At 37.5% G+C, this 23626-nt stretch overlaps 1 protein-coding gene across 1 annotated transcript; it reads right to left on the bottom strand.

Moving 5' to 3' along the window:
• Window positions 1–18151: 18151 nt before the first annotated feature.
• Window positions 18152–20968, bottom strand: ATXR6 (TRITHORAX-RELATED PROTEIN 6). The gene is made up of 6 exons (XM_088974583.1): window positions 20485–20968; window positions 20289–20369; window positions 19966–20195; window positions 19281–19381; window positions 18961–19173; window positions 18152–18610 (listed from the first exon to the last, which is right to left on the bottom strand). Exons 1-6 carry the CDS (start codon window positions 20750–20752, stop codon window positions 18451–18453), a joined length of 1053 nt encoding a protein of 350 aa, XP_088830709.1. The 5' UTR covers window positions 20753–20968; the 3' UTR covers window positions 18152–18450.
• Window positions 20969–23626: the final 2658 nt, after the last annotated feature.

Here is a 23626-nt window from a genome sequence, read left to right as displayed (position 1 = left end):
CTCCTCAGTCCTCAGGCCTGCCTCTTCTTATCAATGAAACATCAGCAGCGACGGAGTTACACCTGTGATTCTGCTCCTTTTTTTATTTTTTTTTTTGTTTAATGAGTACAGGGAGCAATTTTAGAATCATTCCGAAGCAGGCAGGAAATAAACGAGACACAGATGAGATGACAGAACAGAAAGCAGAGGAAATAATTTCTTTTAAACCAAACACAGCATTAAGAACGGTGAGAGAGAGTTTAGTAACAGATGATTGAGATTGAGAGGTGCTTTTCTTATTATTTTACTGGTATGTACAACGTGAAAAGCCCCCGTGAAAGGAGCATTTTAAGCTGGGAACTTTCTTTTGTAAAAACTGAGAATGGGTCATGGGAAAAGCTAGTTCAGAATCATGACCATTTTCGTTTATCATCACGTTTGCTCATCATCATTAATAATCTAATACCCTGTGCGGTGGATGGTTTAGACTTTCGATTTGCCACGTCATCTCTACACGTGGTGGTGTTAAACACCTGAGCCATCATCGTTCTTCTCGTAGGGGAACTCTTGAATAGCCACCTGTCCAATCCTTCAATCTGATCCAAGTTGATACTCTATACCATACCCTACCATCCATTAATTTTTTTTAATAAAATTAAGCCGACCGTTTTGATAACGGCTGAATTGCTTGCACTTTGTCATTTACTGAATAAACAATTGTAAATAAGAGACAAACTCTTTAATTGCCGAATGGCATGCGACGGGATCTCTTGCAACCAAAACCTCTGCACATTATTTATACCGTGGTAACATATTTGTATTTATATTTGCACCGTACATCTTTCTATTTGTACTCTTTCCAAACTGTACCACCATTAATTCTGTGATAACATTGATCGTTAAAAGTATATAAATATTTCAAAATAGCAGTTACCAAAAATAAAATCAGTTATTTTTGGACAATTGGTGACCTTTTTAATAGAGAATTGGCAACAAGACGTATAGTGTAGGGTCATTTTGAGCTATAAACCACCTTGCCACTTGAAAAAGTTAGGGGTGTCAATTGGACTGGATTTGGTCCAATCTAATCCAGTCCAATATAAATCTATTTACAAATGGACGGATTCAATTCAGTCCAAATCCAATTCAACCGATTAGAATGTAAACAGATTGGATTGGATTTAACTTGATCCAAATCGAATGAAATATTAATTTTTTTATATAATCCAACAACTATGCTGGTAGAAATTAAAATTTCAAAAAATATATTAAAATAAAAAAAAAATCTGAAACATTAAATAAAAGCTTTTTTCACAAAACGTTTTTTTTTAGTTTATTTATTTTATAGATTAATCTTCTTCACCATAGATTATTACTCTTTTTTTTTTTATCTCCAAAGCGATTCTTTTGCAAAATTTCCCCCACATATGCTTTGTCAACCAGGACCTGTAAAACACAAAAAGGTTCTGGTTTTCAATTCTTTTGTGAAGATTTGATTTAAGTCCAATTTAAACCAATAAGAATTTGGACAAATTTATTTAAATTTAATCCAACCCAATTTCTATAGTGGACCATTCAAATCCAATTTGATTAGTTTCTATTCGAATTACATCCAACCCAAAACCGGTCAATTGACACCCGAAGAAAAAAGTGTCCTACGTGGTTTAGATTGCTGATCATTCTTTTTTTTTTTTTTTAAGAATAATAAGGTGGAAGATTGCATTAAGTGGTCAGTAAAATATCAGAAACAATACAATCCTCCAGAAAGGATGGAATCGTAGACCAAGTACATATATGAGAAGTAGAGAGTACAAATTTAGTAAGCGAGTGAGCAGCCTAATTTGCTGATCTAAGGACAAACAGAATTGAGCATCAATGGATACCGGCAAGAAGACGTCTGCAATTTGGCAATTGCTGTCTGAGACCGTCCATGGAGGAATATAATGCTCTTCCGACAGAGCTCTGCAATTAATCCCCTGTGTCCATTTAGTGAAAGAGTTTACATGTTTGATAAAATTAAATGTTTTTATAATCCACTTTTAGAAAAAAAAAATATATATATATATATATAGAAATAAATAAATATATATATATATATATATATGTACTTGCTCTCTATTATTTTTATTTTCAAATGTGTGTAAACTAGCATTCCCCATAGAGAGAAAGATTTTGGCTAAAAGATATTCCCATTTTTTATATACAAGTTCTTTCTACTTATCAAACAAAAAAAAAATGTTATTTCCTTGTTGCACAAATTTAAATTAAAACTCGAGAAGAATAAGAAGGTGTTGTTAATCCAACAAAAACCCTAATTCAAGGATGGAGTAGGTCTGATATGGATTGATAGACGTGACACATGGCCAATCCAAAGGGACTCTTATTGGATGAATGCTCCAGATTGCCCCTAAAATCCCTTCCATTTTAGGAGATCACATCCATGCCCAATAGAAGGGAGTTGATATCTGCGCTCCACAATGCCATATAGCACATCCCGACCTTGTATTAAGTACATCTTCCGATGATACATAAAGGGTGCCCCACATGCACATGCATCTTAGCATGTATTAAAAATAATTCTCAAAACATCTTTCAAAGTTGTCAGTGAAAAATGTTCTGGGATATGCTGTGGATCACAAATGTGAATTCATATTTTAGACAAACTCAGATATTCTACTGACATCCATACCCAATACCCACACACAAGGCAGTACAGGCGTGCATTTTGTCATTCGTGGTGAGATGTTCCCAAGTAAGAGATTAGAAGTGATTTTAGACACAAAAGTGACTAGTATAATGAGAAAAATGTGTAGGCAGCATGAAAAAATAATAATTAAGGGTGAGTGTCTGAAAATGTTATTGGTGAATATGATATAGCTCAAATACTAAGGATAATCACCCATTCATTGTTGAATTCATATTCGTGGAATGTCCACCACTATACTACTTTTGTATTGATACTTGTGTGGATTCACATCTCCATCTTACAATGTTTGGTAATATATTTTCCATCATGCATTGAAAATATCTCCTAATAATGATATCATCGATTCTAATACTATCATTCAGAAATATTCTTAATATAGAAAGAGGATATTCTATAAGAAGCTGTGGGGTGGCCCCATGTGGAGTGGAGATTTGAACTCCAGTTGTGTATATAGACTTGTAAGTTTCTGAAAACAAAACTTTTCAGAAATAAACTTAAGCGTATATCCTAATAAATGTTTTTGCTGACTACAAATGGATTTCAGGGAAAAAAATAGTGTGTGTCGTTAATTATGTGTATATATTTAGTTATTGGCTTCATAAGAAGTACACAAAGGACTAGCACATTCCCATGGTCATAACCTCCCAACCTACAAGGCAACAACCGCATTTAATCCCAAGTCTAAAAAAGTATTAACCACTGAAGACTACTAGAAAATTCTTTTATAATCCCATTCAAACCATGAAGGAAGAAGTGGGGTTATATATAATTCTTCATACCTCATTTTTTGAAAATCGGTGATTACTGAAATCAGTAATCTTCTAAAAATCAGTGATTACTTCACCCAATAAAAACCGATTGTGATTTTTTTTGGCATCGGTGATTACATCACCTATTAAAAGCGACTCCAGATCTTCTGCCCACGTCTACCCACAATACACCATCTCCCGTGAATTGGGAGTATCTCCCCCTGCATAATACTATGCAGAGGATTAGATGTTCTCCATGTATGACTGTGATAAAAATGAACAGGGTTCTCGTGGACAAAAGATCCGGGTTCAATATAAACCGAGATCTCCTAAAAATCAGGGAATCACCGAATATGATGATCCCTTGCCCAGGCCAATTTCAGAGATTGATTTTTTGCTGAATTCTTTAAAATTGGCATAATTAATCAACCAAATAAAGAAAAAATCATTGATTCTGATGTGAAACTGGTTTCTGGAAAATTGAAATGGATGCGAAACATCACCTTAATTAAGTGGTATAAATGCTTCTTTTTAACACTTTCTCGCTTTTCTATCAAAAGAGTAAAAGGCACTTGAGATGAGGGTACTCGTTGAGACTTGAGAGCAAACAATGGGGCTTTAGAGTAAATAACATATAATTAGGGGTTTATTGATACTGATTAAGAGTTAAGACAACCAAAAGGGTCAACACGGGAAGGTTGACTGGAATGTTATCCGAGATCGATCCATTGGTTTCTATATTGACGGCTGCGGTTCAACTTTCAAAATTTCATGTTTTTCTTATAAGGCTGCATTTGGATTGACAGAAAATAGAGAATACTGATTTTACAAAATTGGTTAGAAATGTTCTTATTACTTTCTTTAATTATCTTCCTATCAATCGCCACGTTTAGCAATTCTTTTGTGATTTTGTTTTACGATGGGGAAATCAAGGCAACGCAATTAGTAAAGCAAAAGTAGCACTTCCATTCCATATATAAAATGCATACTAATCTATTCATACTGATCCGCACACCCAAATTTAAGACTGGTTTTTTGTCCTTTCTTATGGTTGCTACGCGGTAAGATCCCGTTGGATCAAATCCCATATATCTGAAAACGAGAAATTTAAGAGAAAATGTCTCTGTCTCTTTTATTGGCTGCCATGTGATAGATCTTGGTCGAGTCAGCCTTGAAAATGATAAATTTATAGAAAATGATAAGAAAAAGGTGCAAAGAAATACAAAACAAATTGCAAAGATGAATATATACAGAAAGCACAAAGCTAGAGCTACTGAAAACTAATTTTAATAAATCTTAATAAGAATCAAAATTAACATACTAAAATAAAATTTATGAATTATAGGCATGCAAGGGCTGCAAACGGATCGGATTGAGTAATATGCATATATCCAAATTGATTTGTTTATATTCCAATTCAAATCGGATCGTATCCATTAGTTATCTAACGGATTTGAATCAAATTCAGATTATAATCAGATATTAAATAACATAAATAAATTAGACAAAAAATTATCAAAATGTTAATATTATTAACAAAATGAGTTCAATTTGACTTTCATATTATATTTTATAAACAAAAATGAATTGAAAATCACTTGTATAAAAACTTGAACATGTGATAATTTAGTGAAAATACAACATTGAGACAAACTTCAATGATAGACATAATATAATTTTTAAGTACCTATGAATATATATATATATATATCGAATCTGATTATATTGGATTGGATAAGGGTAGATCCATATTTTATCCAACTATAAATGGATCAAATTCATGTCACCCTTAATGGGGTCGAATTCAAATTGGAATTTGGTTAAGCGCAAACCATTTGCAGCCCATTGCAAGTACTTTGTGATTTGCTAAACTCAACTTTACAGAATGGACCTCCAATTTTCTAAACAAAACACCAGTAAATAATTTAGTTCTGCAGTAAAACCTTTTTGCAGATTTAAGCATTTCAAAAACGGCCGACAGTCTCAAAAGAAACAATCTTCATCAATAGAAGATCACAAAGTAAAATCAAATCAAATATAACAAAATAAAGCTTCTAGGCTATATCTTTACAACTTTTTTTTTAATTTGTTTGTTGCTAAGAAGTGCCTTTGGTCATGGAAGAATCCAAAAGCTTGCTTGAGTTGAAATTTTCGGGACTAGAAATGGAGATACCCATCTGACAAAAAAAGCATGCCCAAGTGTTTCAGTCGCAGGAGAAGAAAAACATTGATATTAAAGGAGGATTGAAGCATTAATGGCGTAGCATTAGTTAGGGGGCAACTTTATGGTCATGTCTGTTTGACAAAACTAGATAGACCACCCCCTTCAAAGGACATGATGACCCAGGTCAGGTTTGGCAAGTTAAAATGCTACGTGGCCATGCCACATGGAATGCCATGTCACCATGTCATTAATGCTCAAAGAGGAGCTCAAATCAGTCCCCCACAACGTCCCACAGCACATTCCCACCATGTACGGGAAACATCTCCAAATGATGACATCATCACTTCTGATATTATCATTGGAAGATGTTCCCAATATACGGCAGGGATGTGTTGTGAGATGTTGTTGGAGGCAATCTTGTGGGGGGTTTATTTGATCTCCTCAAAGAGAGTTTGTGACCTACATTGATTAATCATAATTAATGCAGCATGGTTGCATGAGGAGAAAATTTATTTTTGGAAACACCTAAAGAAGAATGCAAAGATGCCATTAGCAATTCCGAAAATACTTAAAGATGTTGATGTGCACCTAGGTAGTAAGGAAATTAAAGGTAATGAATACAAACTTTGCATGGGTTTCCCTTCCTTTCCCTATCTTTTCCTTTAAATCGAACATAGCCTATGGGTTAGGGGGCAAGGAGATTATAAATTTCTCTAGCTGACTACATTGAGGGCAAAGAGAGGTATAGAGAGAGAGAGAAGATAGTAGAAACCATCAGCATTAATTGCTCTAAGACTCTCCCAACCTATAAACCCCTCCTGACTAAGCTGTCTACCTACCATCCCAGTCTTATGTCAAAGGTAAATTCCCCATCAGACCTCTGCTCTTGTAGGAACCGGTTCAAGCTACATACCCCACCCCAATTTGAATTGATCAGGCAGAGAGAAATTTATTGTTCATGATTGTAGCAACTAATGAACTCTCCTTCATTCTAGAGGTGATCACGCATTGAACCAGCACAATCCCAGCCATCGGGCTAGATTCTGGCCCTATGTCTTTTATATATAAATAGGGAAAATTTCTTAAACTATCCCTACTATTTAGCTAATTGTCAAATAATGTCCTTACTATTTAACTATTGTCTTAAACCACCCTTACTGTTTCTGACAATTGACTAGCTCTACCCCTGTCGTTAGCATCCATTAATGTTCTGTCAAAATCCATACACGCATGACACTAGATGACGTATAAACTTTTTTTAAAACCCAATATTACCCTTTGTCCCTTTTCTGTAAGTCAAGTAAAAATCATTGCCCATGAGTGGGACTCTTACATTGATTTTCAGTTCTAACGTTTTAGAGGAGGGAGGAGGTTTTTATTTTTTATTTGGAGCAACATCCGAGCATGAAGCCAAGGAAGGAAGCAACAAGGGGTTGGAAAAGAACTAGATAATGCGATTTAGAAATTGGCAATTTTTCGGTGGAGCAAGGATTTCCAAGCATCCCTTCGTCCCTCTCTTCTTTTCCTCCACCATGAATTTGGAGCTTTGACCTAAGCGAGGCCAAAGATTGTTAAGTTGTCTTCTCATCACCTTAAATCAGCAGAAGTAGGCCAATAATGAAGAACATTAGAGAGAGTATTGCATACTAGCTTCAAAAAGTCTCGCCAGCAAAACACACCATCCTCGACATCGGGGACAGCTTCTTGGTTTCAACTTGCTCCAACACTTTGTACTTTCCCAATCTCGACGCAGCGGCACTCCCTTTTCCTCTCTCTCTCTCTCTCATGGGGGTTTGGCTTCAAGTTCGAACCAAAGGGGGTGAGCCTATGCCAGCAACAACTCTAACAACTGACGACAACTCTATCAGTGCCAAAGCCCATCACAAAAGATGCACAAAACTCCATCTTTAACCAAATCAATAGTGCCCTAGTTGCCTCTATTTCAAACTAGAACTAGAAGTCAACATCCATGGACAGATCTCTCTTATCGATGGAAACATGAAACCTCTTAGTATGGATCTCATGGCTCAACAGTCCTCAAAGGTCTTTTGAACGATGCATCTTATTTTGATCTCCCCTTCGAGTAGAGAGCCAAGTACATACCCTTAGCTTCAATCAGATTTCCCCTTCAAGTAGAGAACTGGCTTTCAAAAGAATGACGGTGTTGTTAGATAGTGCATACCCTTAGCTTCAATCAGATTGATGTACTTTTTGACATTTATTGTAAATGAATAAAGTGCATAATTGATTCGTGTTATTTTTGTGTGTTTCTATGTAATACCCTTAAACTGGACACTTAAGAGACTCGTGTTAGTTTAGAATCTTCACAGTTGTGGGATAGACCTGGGAAGGTTTATCCTACCAAGGCTGACACTAATGTGCTTCCAACTCGGTTGGGGTGGCTTGTCTCAACTACCAAGGTACATATGGTTTTGCTTGAAACCATGAACTGGACCATTTTCTAGTTATGCCAAGGGCCTTGGAGACAGATGGGCAAAATTGGAAAGTTACACCTAACCCCTAGACTCAATTATGGTACTGCACTAGGTGTTGGATGGTATTGTCTTTGATATGCCAATCAGTGAGATCCTTAGTGGGGGTCAAAACTTGGGTATGTTGGGGCAGTCTGAGAAATCACCTGAGTGAGTGATCATAGTGATAGAATCAGCCCCTTTGTCGAACAAAGTGAACAATCGGGGAATGCACTGTCTCTGATGGAAACCTAAACTACCGACATTTGATTTCAAACTTGTTGAGATTTGTTTTTGCAAAATATATTTATATAGAGATATACATATATATTATGGTTTCACAAAATGTTTGCAAAAGGTTTTAATTCCCGAGATCCATGTGAGTAGAGAGTGCAACACTGCACCTTGTAGCCAAGGGAGAAGTCCTCTCTTGTCGGGCAGTGTTTGATCATTATGGGCTAAGAGGTTAAGTGTAAGACCATTTAGGGCTTTTACCTGATGAGCTAATCTCACTTAAGTCCATAGCCCCTAGGCCTTCATAAGGTGGTTGGACCCAGGGACTATTTAGCATAAATGTTGGGCCTACTAGGAGCCTATACTGATGGGCTGAGGGGTTCATTGTCTTCAGTAGTGAACTTGGCCAAGCCTTGTAATAGAGGCCAGGCTGAACCCATATGGCTTTTGTGGAAATCAATGTTAGGGTGCCACGTCATACAAAGAGAGCTAAGGTAGCCAGCAATTAAAAAGAAGTAAGCCTAAAAGCTTAATGGCCCTAAAGCCCAATTCTTACTAGGTTTAATGAGATTAATTAAGAGGGGCAAATTTGGGTTTATATTTGGATAGGAATCAACAAGAGGATAATAAGTCTTGTCCACTTGAAAGTCCAGATCCAAATAAAGATTTGGATCAAAGAACCCTTTCCTAATTTGATTAGGAAGATGATCTTGAAAGGATATGAATTTAAGGGGGTGAATTCTACAGAGAGATTCATTCTTTTTCTGCAATCTACTTTCTCCCCCTGCTCTTACCGCCCTACCTTGTTCGATTTCAAGTTCTTAGAGTGATCAGGACTGGATCTTGATATTGTTTCTTGCTGGAATAAACAATCTTGAAGTCGTGCTCACATCCCTGCATGATTCTTGTTGAAAATTTGGGGTTCTTACTAAAGAATCTCTTTGTTGATCTTGCCTCAACCTAAGTTGTGTCATCTTCAGTGGATGATAGATTTGGTGAACTCTTTGGGCGTGAACACCTACATTGGGAACTACTGTTGATTTCGTATCAGGTATATCCCTCCCATAATCTTGGTTTTAGGTTTAATCCAGTTTGTTTCAAGAACGAACATTGAAAAATATGGTTTTTCTAAATCAGGGAATAGGATTCCTAGAAGGGAGAAAGAAATTTTTTGAAATTTCGCCCAACCACCCTACATGGTTCGACCATCCATATGATGGATCTCCCTTCCCTCAGGTGTGACAAGTAGCATCCCTATGGGATTTGCCAAGGATGGAAGGGGAAAAGTGGAATATTGGCCCCAACCCCACTCATAGATGTTGGTGACTAGGTTGTAAAAGGTGTTGACGAAGGGGCGATGGAAGAGAGAGAGGTCAAGGAGAGTGAAGACCTCCCTAGTTCTAATAGGACTCCACCAATATTTGAGTTGAACTCTATTTAGAACTGGGTTTTAGCAAACAGATATAGATTGGTGAGAAAAAGGACAGAGGTATAGAGTTGCTGCTAGGGGTGCAAGTCAAGGTAGGTTAGGTCGGGTTGAGGTCAATCCTAACCCAACCCAAGTTGTTGAACCCCTAACCCTAAAACTTTGGGTTGGGTTAGGATTGAGTTGGGCTTAGGTTGGGGTTGGATTGGCCCGACTTCTCTACTTCCTTTTTCCAAATTTACTTACTTCCTAGACTCTAAGGGTTTATGTTAATTCAAATATTAAGTTGAGCATTATAATATGTAAAAGAGCATAGTTAGCATATTTTAGAAAAGAATGCCTTTAAACTTAAAATCTTTGACATCCAATATACATGCATAATGTATTGATAGATAAATATGCATATACATAACTATTTGTAGTGACTATACATGCAAATATGAAGTATTTACATGCATAAATACATATTTCCATTATATGAAAATATAAAACGTAGTAGATAACTATACATAAGTATTTAGTAAATATACTTATCCACAAGTATTTACATGCATAAAAATATATTTATATAACATTTATCTATGCAAATACAAAGATAAGTAAAGTTGAGGTTGGTCAGGGCCTCAATCCTAACCCAACCTAAAGTTAAATCAGGTTCATACTTTTCAACCCTAACCCTAATCTAATCTTTAACCCAACCCTAATTTTTCAGCTAGGGTTCGGGTTGACCCAACCCAAATTGCACCCCTAGTTGTAGCACTGTGAGGAGCGGATTGCTCCAAACTTCAATTGCATCATTGTCTCCCTGTTCCCTCCCTCAATTTCAAACCCTAACTACGATCCTATGAATACTAGAGAGATTGTGGAACGAAAGAGAGAGAGATCAATGGGTTGCTTAATCCATATTGACCCGCACGAGAGATGGATGGGTATAGGTGGATCAAAAAAGTGTCAGTTCTAACCGTGGAATAACCGAATGAGCTTATCACTTTATTGGTAGGAGCTTATTGTTCTCTCTCTGTCGTAGCTGCGTTTGTTTGATCTTAAGAAAGACATAAACGAAAAACAGGATAGGTGGAGCGGAAAACAAACAAGTTTTCTGATTTTTTCCACCAAAGACTTAAAGAGAACGAAAATAATAATATATAATAAAAAAATTAACACTGCATTCCACGCAGAAACAAACGAAGACTTTATGAAAATTACGTGACCTTGGGCACCCTCACTAGTCACACTCACTACCACCATCCGCGCGCGCGATAACCGATTTACTATTTCTAAAATTTTATTTTTCAGGCTTATTATCAGCTTCGAGACAAGAAAAATAATGTAAAGCGTGATCGAGAGGCTGGTCAACTGTGCGGATTGCACCGGCCAATGTTGAAAGCTGCGTCAGCTGTCACGACTGTCCACCGCTCCCCCTCCCTTTTCTCTGTTTTTCTTTGCTTTAATTTAATTTCTCTGTAAAACCTTCAACGTTACAGATGAATGCTGCTCCTATATATATATATATATATATATATATATATATATATATATATATATATATATATATGCAATTCATAAATACTTCGCTCCACCTCCACGGTGTCGGTGTTCTTTTCAGGCCACTGTGTCTAGCTAGTTGCCTAGCCTAGAGTACAGGGCGAAGAAATCAAATGTGAGAGTTGCATGAAATTACAAAGTTGCATGAAACCTTCCTTCACTGGCATTCCTCATAAGTAGTAATGAACAACGGAATTCCACTTGCCAATTGCCGCCTCCGTAAGAAACCCAGGCGTAGCATATAACGACAAGGAAGGAACAGGTGCATCCGTGCAGGTCAGGACATGGGCTTTCTTTCTCTGTTGTGACCGTTATGCCCCAGTGCATCCTTAACTTTGAATTATGGTTTCACTCCCCACACCCAACGATTGTTGTTTATTATTACTTATTATTTTCATTAAAAGAGGTACATATTTATTAAAACCTGCCCTATACTTTTGCTTTACATATCATTTTCCCTCTATAGTTTGTACTTTGTAACTGTTGGTGCAGATGGAAATAAGAAATGACGTTTTTGACCCTGACGTCCATTTAACATAATTAACCAAACCAACATATGAATTTTACCCCAGGTTTAGAGCTGTTATGAGCTTTTTTTTTTAAATAAAAAAAGAATCCCAGGACCGTTCCTTTTCACATTTTCTACTCGATTTTTGAAAAAAAAAAAAAACAGGCCTACGTATTTCAAACGAACGGAAATGAACTTTGGAGGATGTTTAATAAGGGTTGTCCAAGTAAATGACACTTTGGTTAATTAATTGATCATTTGATATGTTCACGTAGTAAACCTGCAATAGCCCTCGAAACCAGAATAAATGTAAAAGAAAAGTACAACTTTGCCACTTGGCATCAAATAATTATGCCACATGGCATGTCCGGTGAAACTTCCTTGTGCTGCCATCTTTTTCTTTGCTTTGGTGGGTTGTTAAGTTGATATACCAACAAAAACTTGGAAATATATAGAGGAGAGGAGGATTCAGAGATTAATTAATCCAGAGGACAGCAAGTAATACGAATGCACGAATTTCCTTGTACTAGTGTTGAACAAAGGCCAAAATGGTTTTCTTTTATTACCCCAAAATTTGAAAAAGAAAAAGAAAAACCAAAGTGTGAAATATGCGTATACAAGACATTGCATCATTCAGTAATTGTTTATTAATAATGTCTAATTATAATAATGAATTAATGGTAATAAATATTAAAAGTAAAATGTGATGTTCCCTCCCTGTAAAGACTCTGAACAGCCTGACAACAGTCCTAGCTTTGTTTCCCAACTGCCGCTTAATAGTTAATACTAATTGGGTTGATACATTTTATAATAATCATGTTTGCTTCTTTGATGCAATCTATATATATCCAATTCAGTCGAGATGCGTATAGAAAACGAGCGCCATAATAATAATAATAAATAAGGATGATGATGATGATTAAATAATTCTTCACGGAGAAAGAAAAAAAATGGTCCCCTTTCCCAATTGCTTTATTTTAGGACTCCTGCCTTGGCTGTTTCTCCTTAAAGCATCCGACATCCATTGACTGCATTATAACTCTAACAATTTCAGGGACGGTTTTGACCTCCTGTAAATTAAACTCTGATTAACAGTTCTGCCTTTTTAACATCATCTCATTTAAGAAATACAAATGAATCCATCATCCATCCATCCATCTAATTAAATAAGAGAATTGGGATGGATCACACAGATATCAGCATAATTATTATTATTACGTGATTCTTATTTGACCAACTCAACCTCTTAGGCCGTGCTTTGTTTGGCTTGATAGAAAATAATAAAGAAAATGAAGTTCATCCTAATGAAATTCACAAAATTTGTCAAGAATCCCTCCCCTTTTGTCAACCCAAACATAGCCTTATGTTGAAGACCCATCTAGTAATTGGAATGCTTGGACTCATACAAAGGAGAGACAATGCGACAGGTTGTTAGTCCCACGGCACAGTCAAGTATTCAAGTGCATTTTCTGAATTTCAGTTTAACCAGCACAAAATAGAAATTAACCATTCTATATTAAGGATTAGAAACGACTTAATTAGATCAAAATAAAAGAACAAGCATGAATTAAGAAGGGTTAGATTTCGTTGGGTTGTCTTGTCTCCTTCTTAAGCAACACATCTTGGATTCATGATTTTGGGGGGTTTTCCAATGCATGTTTGGCCACAGATTATTCTAATCTAACCTTAGAGCTTAAATTAATCTTTATCTTTTTTATATATAAAAAAAAAAAAAGATTAAAAGACTCCCAAATTGGCAAATTCCACTAGATCTATATTCCTCTTTAATTTGTGTTGTGGGTCCTCCTCTCCAACTCATATTTGGAGTTGGGAACAAACAGACCCTATATCCCATCAGAATTCAGATGCGGTGGCTGCTCGTGCTTCTTCATTCATCAGACATGTAAATTCAGTGACAGAAAAAACAGATAAAAAAGCAAAAGGTTGGGTGGGTGAGGAGTGGATGAATCAATTCATCTGTTCTGTTGTTTGTACTACTTTATTTTTAATCAGACTCACGTCTGGGTTGTGCGGTCCACATGAATTCCTCCTCCAATCACTCCTGAATATGGCTCATCACCGACCAAATCCACAGCGCTTTACTATATTTATTATTATGTGTGTGTGGCTATATATGTTCTGAAATTTCTAACTCCCCAGCCGACAGTATGTATCGATATGAACTATGAAACAACTCGATCCCTCATTAAATAACATATAAGAGGCCTTGCTAATTTCTTATTACAGCATTGTCGTCCCATCAAAATCAAATTCATGTTAATTTAATAAAAGTCCTTAGAAATAATATACAATCAAATACTAATACCGGGTTATCTCTAATTTATCTATTTATTTATTTCTTTCAAATATCTGGTTTACAGTTGTTTTCAGTTTAAATGGTTCGTGCTTCCCAAATCCTGGCTCATTTGTTCGCGAAATAGGGGTTTGGAATTGGAATTAGAATTAGAATGATCCAGATGTTTTATTTCATGGAATTGGAATTTCATTCCCATTCCTCTTGGAATGACATTTTCTCATTTGAGGGAATGGTCGTTCCCCTCTCCCTTCCTTGAAAATAAAATCCCATTCCAGTTTATTTCAATTTTGATTGTGATTTCTGTCAGAACCAAACAGATTATAGGAATCACCATTCCAGTTTCGATTTCAAAAGATTTTAATTTCGGTTCTGATTGAGAATCAAATGAACCCTTAATTTGGGTAAATAATTTGCATAATCTGGTTGTATTTCAGAGCTGTTTTCAAAGAAGTAAGAAAATGTTCCCCTTTCATTGTACGGTATTGTTGTTTAGCTTGCTTAGTCGATATTGTTCTAATCAATTTGATCGCAGATCCATAAAAATGAGGTCTTGGCATCTTGGGCTGTTGCATTTTTGCCAAACTTATTGATCCAACCATTCAGCCCTGCTGGTTTCCGAGTTTATTTTAGCTATATTCTCTTTTGATGGTCCAAAAGGATGCAACCCATTGAATGTGTGCAGCCATCCAACCATTGTTCCTTTCACTGGAAAGAAATCATTGGATCCAGTTGACTTTGGGCCTAGTATGTAGAGTCCATGGATTCATCCAAACAAACATTGAGAAGGGACATTGTATGGTGTAAGAAACAAATACTAAAGCCAAGATAGTTTCTCTTTTTAAGCAGGGCAGAAAACCACTGCATATATATGTTTTACTTTGATCATGATAATGATGTGGGTGTGTGAAGCCAGATTAGAAGTACCACGGCTGGATATTTTTAAGATTTGAAGGGCAATCAAGGTTATGGGGGATCGATATTTTGGACCAGAGAATGGGCGACATTGGGGGGAGTTGGTTGTTGGTGTGGTGTGGGGGCTTTGATAGCTGCATTTCTCTGATAAAAGTTTAATAAGTTGGGCCTCCACTTTGTCTCTAACCATCAAGTGCCAGTGGTCCTCTCTCTACTCTATCTCTCTCTTTCCCAGTACAAATTAGTCTTTCATCACTCAATAGTCAATTCAGAGATGGATAGGTCATATTTGAGATTCGTGGGCTCAACCCAACCATCTAAGAAACTGCAAACAGCATTATCCAAGCCCAAGGCCCCAAGCCCGCAGCCCCGCACTGACCTTTTGACTCTCTCTCTCAAGAGTTATTTTCTGTCCCCTCCCTTGCACTAGAGTTCAAATCAGCCCCCATAAAATTGTCCTTCACAATGTCCCACAGAACATCTCCGCCATGTATTAGGAATATCTTCCTGATGATGACATCAAAATTTTTGGTATATCATCAGATGTTCCTAATACACGACGAAGATGTATGGTCTCCCTGCAGTAGTCCGCGGGATCAAAGATCTGTATGCCACGTGTATATCCATTGGCTGAGTTTGGGCTGAAATTGTACCGTGACTGATTAAGTGGTGCGCCCCCCATGGACCACCCGCACCGCTTTATATCATGATCCAACAGGACCAAATAACAAAAGTCTGGGAGAAAAGCTGAAAAGGTTTTAGATCTATACAACGCAGGGTTTTATTGTCACTAGTCTAGTCACTACAACAATTTGGAATGCAATTCATTCGTCCAATTGGTCAGGCCCTTTGTACTATACTAATCCATTGCTAATTGTTTGTCTTCTTCTCCTCAAGCTGAGCTTTCCTCTTAATTGAAGGGAAAATTCTCGATTACTATCCTCTACTTTGGACCTAATGTTACTTTGATCTCTAAACTTTAAAATGCAACAATTCAGTACCCAAATTTCAAAACATATCAATTTAGTATCTAATGTTAGCCATCTCTTAAAGGTATTTGAAAAGATACAAATGTTCTTTGAATCTCATCTAATTTTCTTTATCAATCATCTAAATATTGACAAAAAGTAAACAGTCCCAAATCCTTTTCTCTTCTTCTATTCAAGAAAGTTGGGGTCACATCTCAATGAACATTTTGGTGACACCAACTTTCTTGAATAGAAGAGGCAAGAATTTGTAATTGTTCATTTTTTGTCAATGTTTGGATGGTTGATAAAGAAAATTAGATAACACTCAAATAGCATTTGTGTTTTTTCAAATGTCACTTAGCAACTGGTTAACAGATGGCTAATAGTAGTACTAAATTGGCACATTTTGAAAATTCAGGTAGTAAATTGTCGCACTTTAAAGTTCGGGGGCTAAAGTGGCACTAGGCCCAAAGTAAATGGTACTAATCAGGAATTTTCCCTTAATTGAATTACCTACATTGTTCAAACAAATGAGCATAATTGGACTGCTAATATCTTGCAGTGAACTGCTCCAAGACTCTAAAGAAAATTGGCATTTTGATGCAAAGGAAATGAAATGATTGAAGAATAAAGTAGGGCCCATTTGCTTCCTAATTGGAATTGGAATAAAAAATCTGTTGGAATCAGAATCAGAATGGTCTATTCCCATAAGAATTGGAATCAACTGGAATAGGATTTTATTTACAAGAGAGGGAATATCATCTCTCAAGTGGGGAACCACCATTCCTCCAGAAATGGGAATGGGATTACAATTCCTCCCAACCAGACAGTTGACATGGGAATGGCCCATTCTGATTCCAATTTCAGACCCCTATTCCCACATACCAAATGGACCCTTGGAAAAATGTTAATGTTTAATGAACCTAGTTAATGTTGTTATGATTTCTTCTTCATCATTGGGGCTCAAATGTAAATAAGTTAGAGACCAAGCGATGGTTCTGACGATCCACAATGGTTCTATCAATTCCAGGAATTGTAAATCATTAGTTAGAAGTCTATCAAACTATAGAAAACTAGAGAAGTTGAAACCTTGTTAGTTTCTCAAAGTCTTCTCGAGCAATGTGGGACACAGGAACAAGAAAACCTCAACTTTACAAACGGTGGATGACTGGATGTTTAAGTTTAACACAAAAGATGTCTTTTCGAGTTTTCTCAAGAGAAATCGAGCAAGCTAAATTCAGAATATGTTTATTTTAAAAGTTTATGGAAATATATAATTAATTTTATAAAATAATAATTAACTCAAAATACGAAAGCTTAAAAACACTTTATTTTTACACATTTTTAATAGAAAAGATCCAACAAGAAACTTCATTATGTGTCAACACAAGTTAGACTTCTGGAAATGAAAATATGTTTCTATTTCTTTTTCTATTTTTGAAAGCATGTTTTTGTACGTCTCAAAAGTGGGGAGAATTTAAGTAATCAAACTGAAAATGCTTTCACTTTTCTTTGAGAAAACATGTGTTCAAGAATTTGCTTTTGCTTTTCAGATGAAATAGCATATTTAGAAAACAGAAACCAAAAATATTCATGTTGAAGAACCCCTACACATAAAAATCATGGCTACAAGACCAGACACCAGACAGCTTTGAAGGAAATTTTTTTTTTTTTTAAAAAAAGACACATTTTGGAGAAATCTCTCTTAGGGCCAGGTGGTTGGTTATTGGAGGCTAGACCTTTAGCATTTTATGTTAATGCTTAATAGCTAGTTTAGACGATGAACCCCTGAAACAAGACACCATCTCCCCTATTCCAACCAAGAAAGCTAGAAAGAAAGACACCTTGAGGCAGAATCTTCCTATTATTGAGAATCCCAGCACGCAACCGATCACACTCAAAGAGTCAAAATCAAATGGGACATATCAAGTGAACAGATATTGGTTTTAAGTTTACATTAGATAAATATAAGACAAATACTGAATTCGAACTTTGAATTTGTAACAAACAATATATACCGAATATACCAACTCACGAAGGAATCATTCCGGATATCACTGATCCTCTTTTCATTTTAATCACTAGGAAAAAGTTGTAACACCTGGCGAGAGAAAGAGGGATGAATAACAATTCTCTTCTAGATTTAATGGAAAATTTGCAATTCTTTGCAGTTGAAACCAACTTCACTTTATCCTTTTTCTTTTTGAATGAGGAACCTTTGATTAACAAAAAGATACAACAAAAAACAAGAATCGGTGGGCAATACAATGACCAATCGGGGGAACTTTCCACCCACTTGAGCTCTTAGTGCTGTTTGATGAGTGATTGATTTGGATAAATTGAATCTCCAAAGCTTGAACTGCAGCACACGATGAATGTCCTCAGAGAACATTTGTTGGCATTTTACCAAACTAATTCATTTTTTTTCCGCGAGCTTAGTTGGGCAGTGGTATAACCAATGTACAAATAATTACACAAAATGCTGGGTTGGATATTCATGTTCGTGTCCATTATAGTCATAATACAACCTCTCTCCCTTTGCTATATCTCTGTTTGCAATCAGTAAAACCCGGCATTCTCCATTGACATCAAACCTCACACATTTCAGATTTTGCTTCTTTTTTCCATCCCTGCTTCATATAAAACATCGAATTCAGTCAAATTGCAGTAAAAGCAAAGACCCATTATGCTCTTGCTCTTTTCAATCGCAAATGCTATATACAACAGTTTTCACCTAAAAGATCACTACCCAGGAGTTGATCCAACCAGATAAATAAATCCTAATTACATAAATTACTACATTCTTGAATATAATCATGAAGATGCGAGCAGTGTAGAGAAAGTCCATTTATCAAACAGGTAAGATCATCCCAGCAGATGAATGTTTGAAAGTAGAAGACCCATGAAGGAAGCATTAAATGGGGGCAAAACTATTGATGAATGGGAAGAAATTTTTTATGCTAAACAGGAGATAACTTACGGAGTATAATTATTGATGCCACTAATGAAGCGGGCAATGTTACCACGCTTATCGGGACATATGACAAGACTTTGCGATGGATTGGCAGCGGAAACTAGGGTCATCATGCTATCACCATCATCATGTTCACGATTCTTCAAATAATCAACATCCCCAGTGTATTCTGCGATTATCGTTAAATCTTTTATGAATTTATCTGCTTCCACTGTGAACCTGTACCGACAGTAAGCTCACTAAGCCAACATTTCAAAGTGAAAAATAGAACTGCAAGGAAAATTCACAGAACTGAGAATCCCTGTCAAATAAAAATATGAACTCACCCTTCTTGGGGATCAAAAACAACTAAAAGTGGAGGCCATTCCCCTGTTTCCATCATCTTTTTGCACAGATTCAATGTCTCGGCATCATCTCGTGACAAGACCTGAAATGCATGATTTCTCAGAGATTTAACTCGAAGTAACAAACAGATATATGAGAAGAAAACTATAACCGGTCACTATAATTGCTTAATAAAATCTTCATCAATTTTCCTCAAAAATAAATATATATATATATATATATATATATAAAATTTAACCGATCACTATAATTGCTTAACAAAATACTAATATATTATAATATACAGGTTAGTATTCTTTATTTGTGATCTGACTATGTGAAGACAATTGACGTAAATTACCTTAATTTAGTTCCTAGCCAGTGTCAAATTCCAGTCGTGCATTGTTGTAATTTTATATAATAGGTCTCTCCAAGGTATCTATAGCATCCAAAGTTGGTTCAACCAGACATGGTGGAGTCAGAATTTATCTGATTGCCTGTTGTCCGGTGAACTGAAAACTGTGGGTGGTAGCAAATTTTGCTTGTCCCAGTAGGGCGGCGGAGATTATTGTAGTTTTGAATGTTCCCATCAAATTGGGTGGACTCACTACTCAGGAAGCAAGGTGGTTGAATCCAACTATTCATGTTTGTGTATAAAATAAATCCGTGACACTTATCAACTTTTACCTGCATTCCTCCCTGCTCAAAAACTGCCCGATTTGCAGATTTGGGAGCCATTCCGGGCATGTAAGTAAGCTCATTGCTGAATTTCGTACCGGTCGCTGTCAATGCCGTTGCCAAAGATGCCATCTGTTCCAATCTTCTTGCAAGATCCTCGGTGGGATTGAACGGCAAAAGTTTCCTCTTCTTCTTGGACATCACTAAACTTCCGACGCGCTTTCTTTTCCTCCTAACATCTAAAGCAACTCATACCATTCAGTCCATCCATCCAGAACTTTTACAAAAATAAAAAACCTATGAAAATTGAATCCAACTAAAACGATCCATACCGTTATTCAGCTTCTGGGTCGATTCCGAAGACCTCTGAATCCGAAAGAAGTCGACGATTTTAGTTTGAATTAGAGGAAACTCTGCAAATCAGAACGAAATCCATTAGCCCTTTGACGTGAATACATACACATAAAAAAAAAAAAAAAAAAAAAAACAAATTATATGGAAAGATATGCAATAAGCCATTAGGCGTACTTCTGAACTTCTTATGGCGAGAGCAAGGTGGGCAAAACCAAGACCCTTTTGGCACCGAAACAAGGACGGGGCGGAGGCAGAATATGTGAAACCCCCGGTCACACTTGTCGCAGAGGAGAAGCTCGTCAGATGCATCACCGGACCGGCATTCCTCGCAATAGACATCACTATAATCTTTTTCACCTTCCTCTATATCTGTCAATGACAGAGGACAGAGAGGAGCTGGGGCTTGCGTTCTTCTCCTTTTGAGGGTTGTCGCTGTAGCCATGGCCAGAATGCGTAGTAGCGACTAGCGAGCACCGAGAGAGAAAGAGAGGATGTGAAAGAGCTGTAGGCGAGTTCTTCGGTTATTCTGAATAGTACTTAAACCGAATGTGGGGCTTTCGCGCCCTATATCATTTTCGCGGGAAACAAAATTTCTTGGCGCCAACCATATCCATTGGGTTAGAGGAGTCCGGATCTGCTCCTCGCGCCGATCTCACATGCACATTTTATCATTCATTGGGGTATTTATAAATTATTATTCACGGGAGATGTCAGATCCCGTCCCGGGTTAGAGGCCTCGTAGACGTTATGTTATACCGAATTCATAGTGACAAGATCTACACCTCACAAATGGGCGCCTCACAGGCACATTCATCATGCATTGAAAATATCTCCCGTGAATAATAATTGATAAGTACGGAAGATGTTCACAATGTATGGTAGGATGTGCATGTAAAACGTCTGTGAGGCACCAGGTGTGAGGAGTAGATCCAATCTCCACAGCCACATCCACAGTGCATTGGGAACATCTCCCATAAATAATAGCCAATAAGTACGGGAGATGTTCCCGATGCATAATAGGATGTGCATGTGAGGTGCCAAGTGTAAGGAGCAGATCTGGTCTCGAATTCACATTTGTGCCCCGAGTGTGCCCCAAAAACTCCCTACAGCCAATCTCAATTGTGTATTGGGAACATCTCCCAATGACAAATACGGGAGAAGTTCTCAATGCACATTGAGATGTCCTGTGGGGCGTGCAGAGTGAGGGCGCATATGTGAACTTCGTTATACCATGTGTACGTCAACAAAACAATCAGATTTGACTGTTACAATCTTGAACGTATTCATCTAGAGAGTTCACATCAGCCCCAAGGGGGCACCCTACAACTGCCCACAGCACATCTCAGTCATGTATTGGAAAGATTTCCAGATGATGTATCATTATCATCGGTCCCATCCTATGGCTACGAATGTGCTTTTAGTCAGACTGGATAGGACAAGGAACCGCTTTGGGGACCAGTCCTTGGGTTGAACAGTCAAACCATCTGATTCAAACGGATGGACCATTCTGACTGAAAATAATAAATAAATAAATAAGGCGCAAAAAACGTTGTCAAAGTTATGGTTCGACCACCTAAATCAACTGGTCGTTGATCAAATCAGTGGTTTTTATCTAAAAATTGGTTTTAAAGTAAAACGGAACTAGTTACCTGACCAAATCCTGGGTTTTTTGGTTTGATCCGATCCGAGTTTGAAAACCATGCTGATGAAGGATGATTTGACCCAACCTATGAAAATGTGACACGTGAACGCTGACTTAGCATGAGCGACAGCCCAGCGTTGAAGCCCGGTGCGACAAAGTGACGGGCCCACGAAGCAGTTCGCTACGTTACAGCTCACGAGGGGAGGAGTCCACCGCGATGCGAACTCCAGACTCCCTGTGCTATCTTTAAAGAGACTTCGAAGCAACTACAGCTCGCGAGCTAAAGTTATTAGCTCGCCCGAGCTCCCTAGCGGATGAGTCATTTCGAGGACCAATTCCATTAAGGGTAATCCTGGAGTGTTTCAAGCTCGCCACAAAATAGCTTGCGAACGAGCCGCACTAGCGCTCTTCAGGAAGCTTCCGACTGACAGGCCGTACCGGTCAGACTGCGCCATATCCTCTACTGACGGCACAGTCCCTGTCCTTTCAATAGTCTGCATCCACGTCTCTCAGCAGGCAAAGGCATGCCTGCCACTTTGGAAACGTGTCACTCACTCGGGCGAGACGTACGCCACAACAGTCACCTGCGCAGCCCTGGCAGGAGAGAAACTTCTTCTTGAATCTTTGACCTCTTGAACATAGTGGTAATACGCTATCTACACTCTTAGCCTTTCGTTTTTTCCTTGCTTCTATCGAGTACTGACTTAAGCATCAGAGTGTCCCCGCCGGGCAGCCCCCCAAGGGATTCTTCTTATTCTTCCCCATCTCCGGTGCCTTCTAGGAGCCACACGAGTGCCAGGTAGGAGTGACCGGATTGCACTACATCACATGCTTTTATCAATTTATGTATACCGAGGGAATTGTCTATCATATAACTTAGAATAATGCATGCTATGTAGCCTACAATAGTATGTGAGACCATTCATGGGTCTCATATTACAATAATCAACACATCAACAGCCATGATAGCAGGGTAAATTATTAAATCCTTCTCTTGCACTTTATGTTGTGCGTTATTCCTCTGGGGCAAATTTCGTAAACTACCCTTATGGTCTAGTTAATCGACTAAGTATATCCTTACTGTTTGACTATTGTCTAGCACTACTCATACTGTCTCAAAAAATTACCATTGCCGTTTAATATTAATAGAAGGGCTAAAAGCTCAATTTTACCCTTCCATTAAATCTCTTGAAAACAGTTCTCTCTCCTATACCTCTCTCATTCTCTCTTATTCACCTCCGCACAACAAAATCACCGTTGCCACTGTTGCGTCCCTTCTCCCCCCTCTCCCTCTTTAGCAACACACTTTGTTCTCTAACCTGTTCAAATCCCACCCAAGAGGATTGAAGGTTGTAGAAACAAAAATGGAGAGGTCTAAGAAAGGGAGGTTCTTGAAGAAGAGCCAACACTGCCTAGATATGCTTGGCAAGAGGTGGTGGTGGAAAAGGCTTCTAAAAGAACCTCCTTGGTGTGGAATTAGAGCTTAGTGCCGAAGATTTCTTATAGAGCAAATAATGAGTAGGACATAGGCTGTAAACAGGGGAAAAAAAGGAGATTTTTTTCCTACTTTTACCTCTGCTTCATTTTCCCCACTAATAGAATTCTTAGAAGGCTTAGGGTCTTTCTTGCACTCACTCCTCTTCTTTGTTAGTGTAAAGATCAAGTCTTGGGGAG

The sequence above is a fragment of the Nelumbo lutea genome, chromosome 3 (assembly GCF_056320005.1).
Source record: "Nelumbo lutea isolate HS-2025 chromosome 3, American lotus-T2T, whole genome shotgun sequence".
Taxonomy (NCBI): domain Eukaryota; kingdom Viridiplantae; phylum Streptophyta; class Magnoliopsida; order Proteales; family Nelumbonaceae; genus Nelumbo; species Nelumbo lutea.
This window is presented reverse-complemented; position numbering and strand designations above follow the sequence as displayed.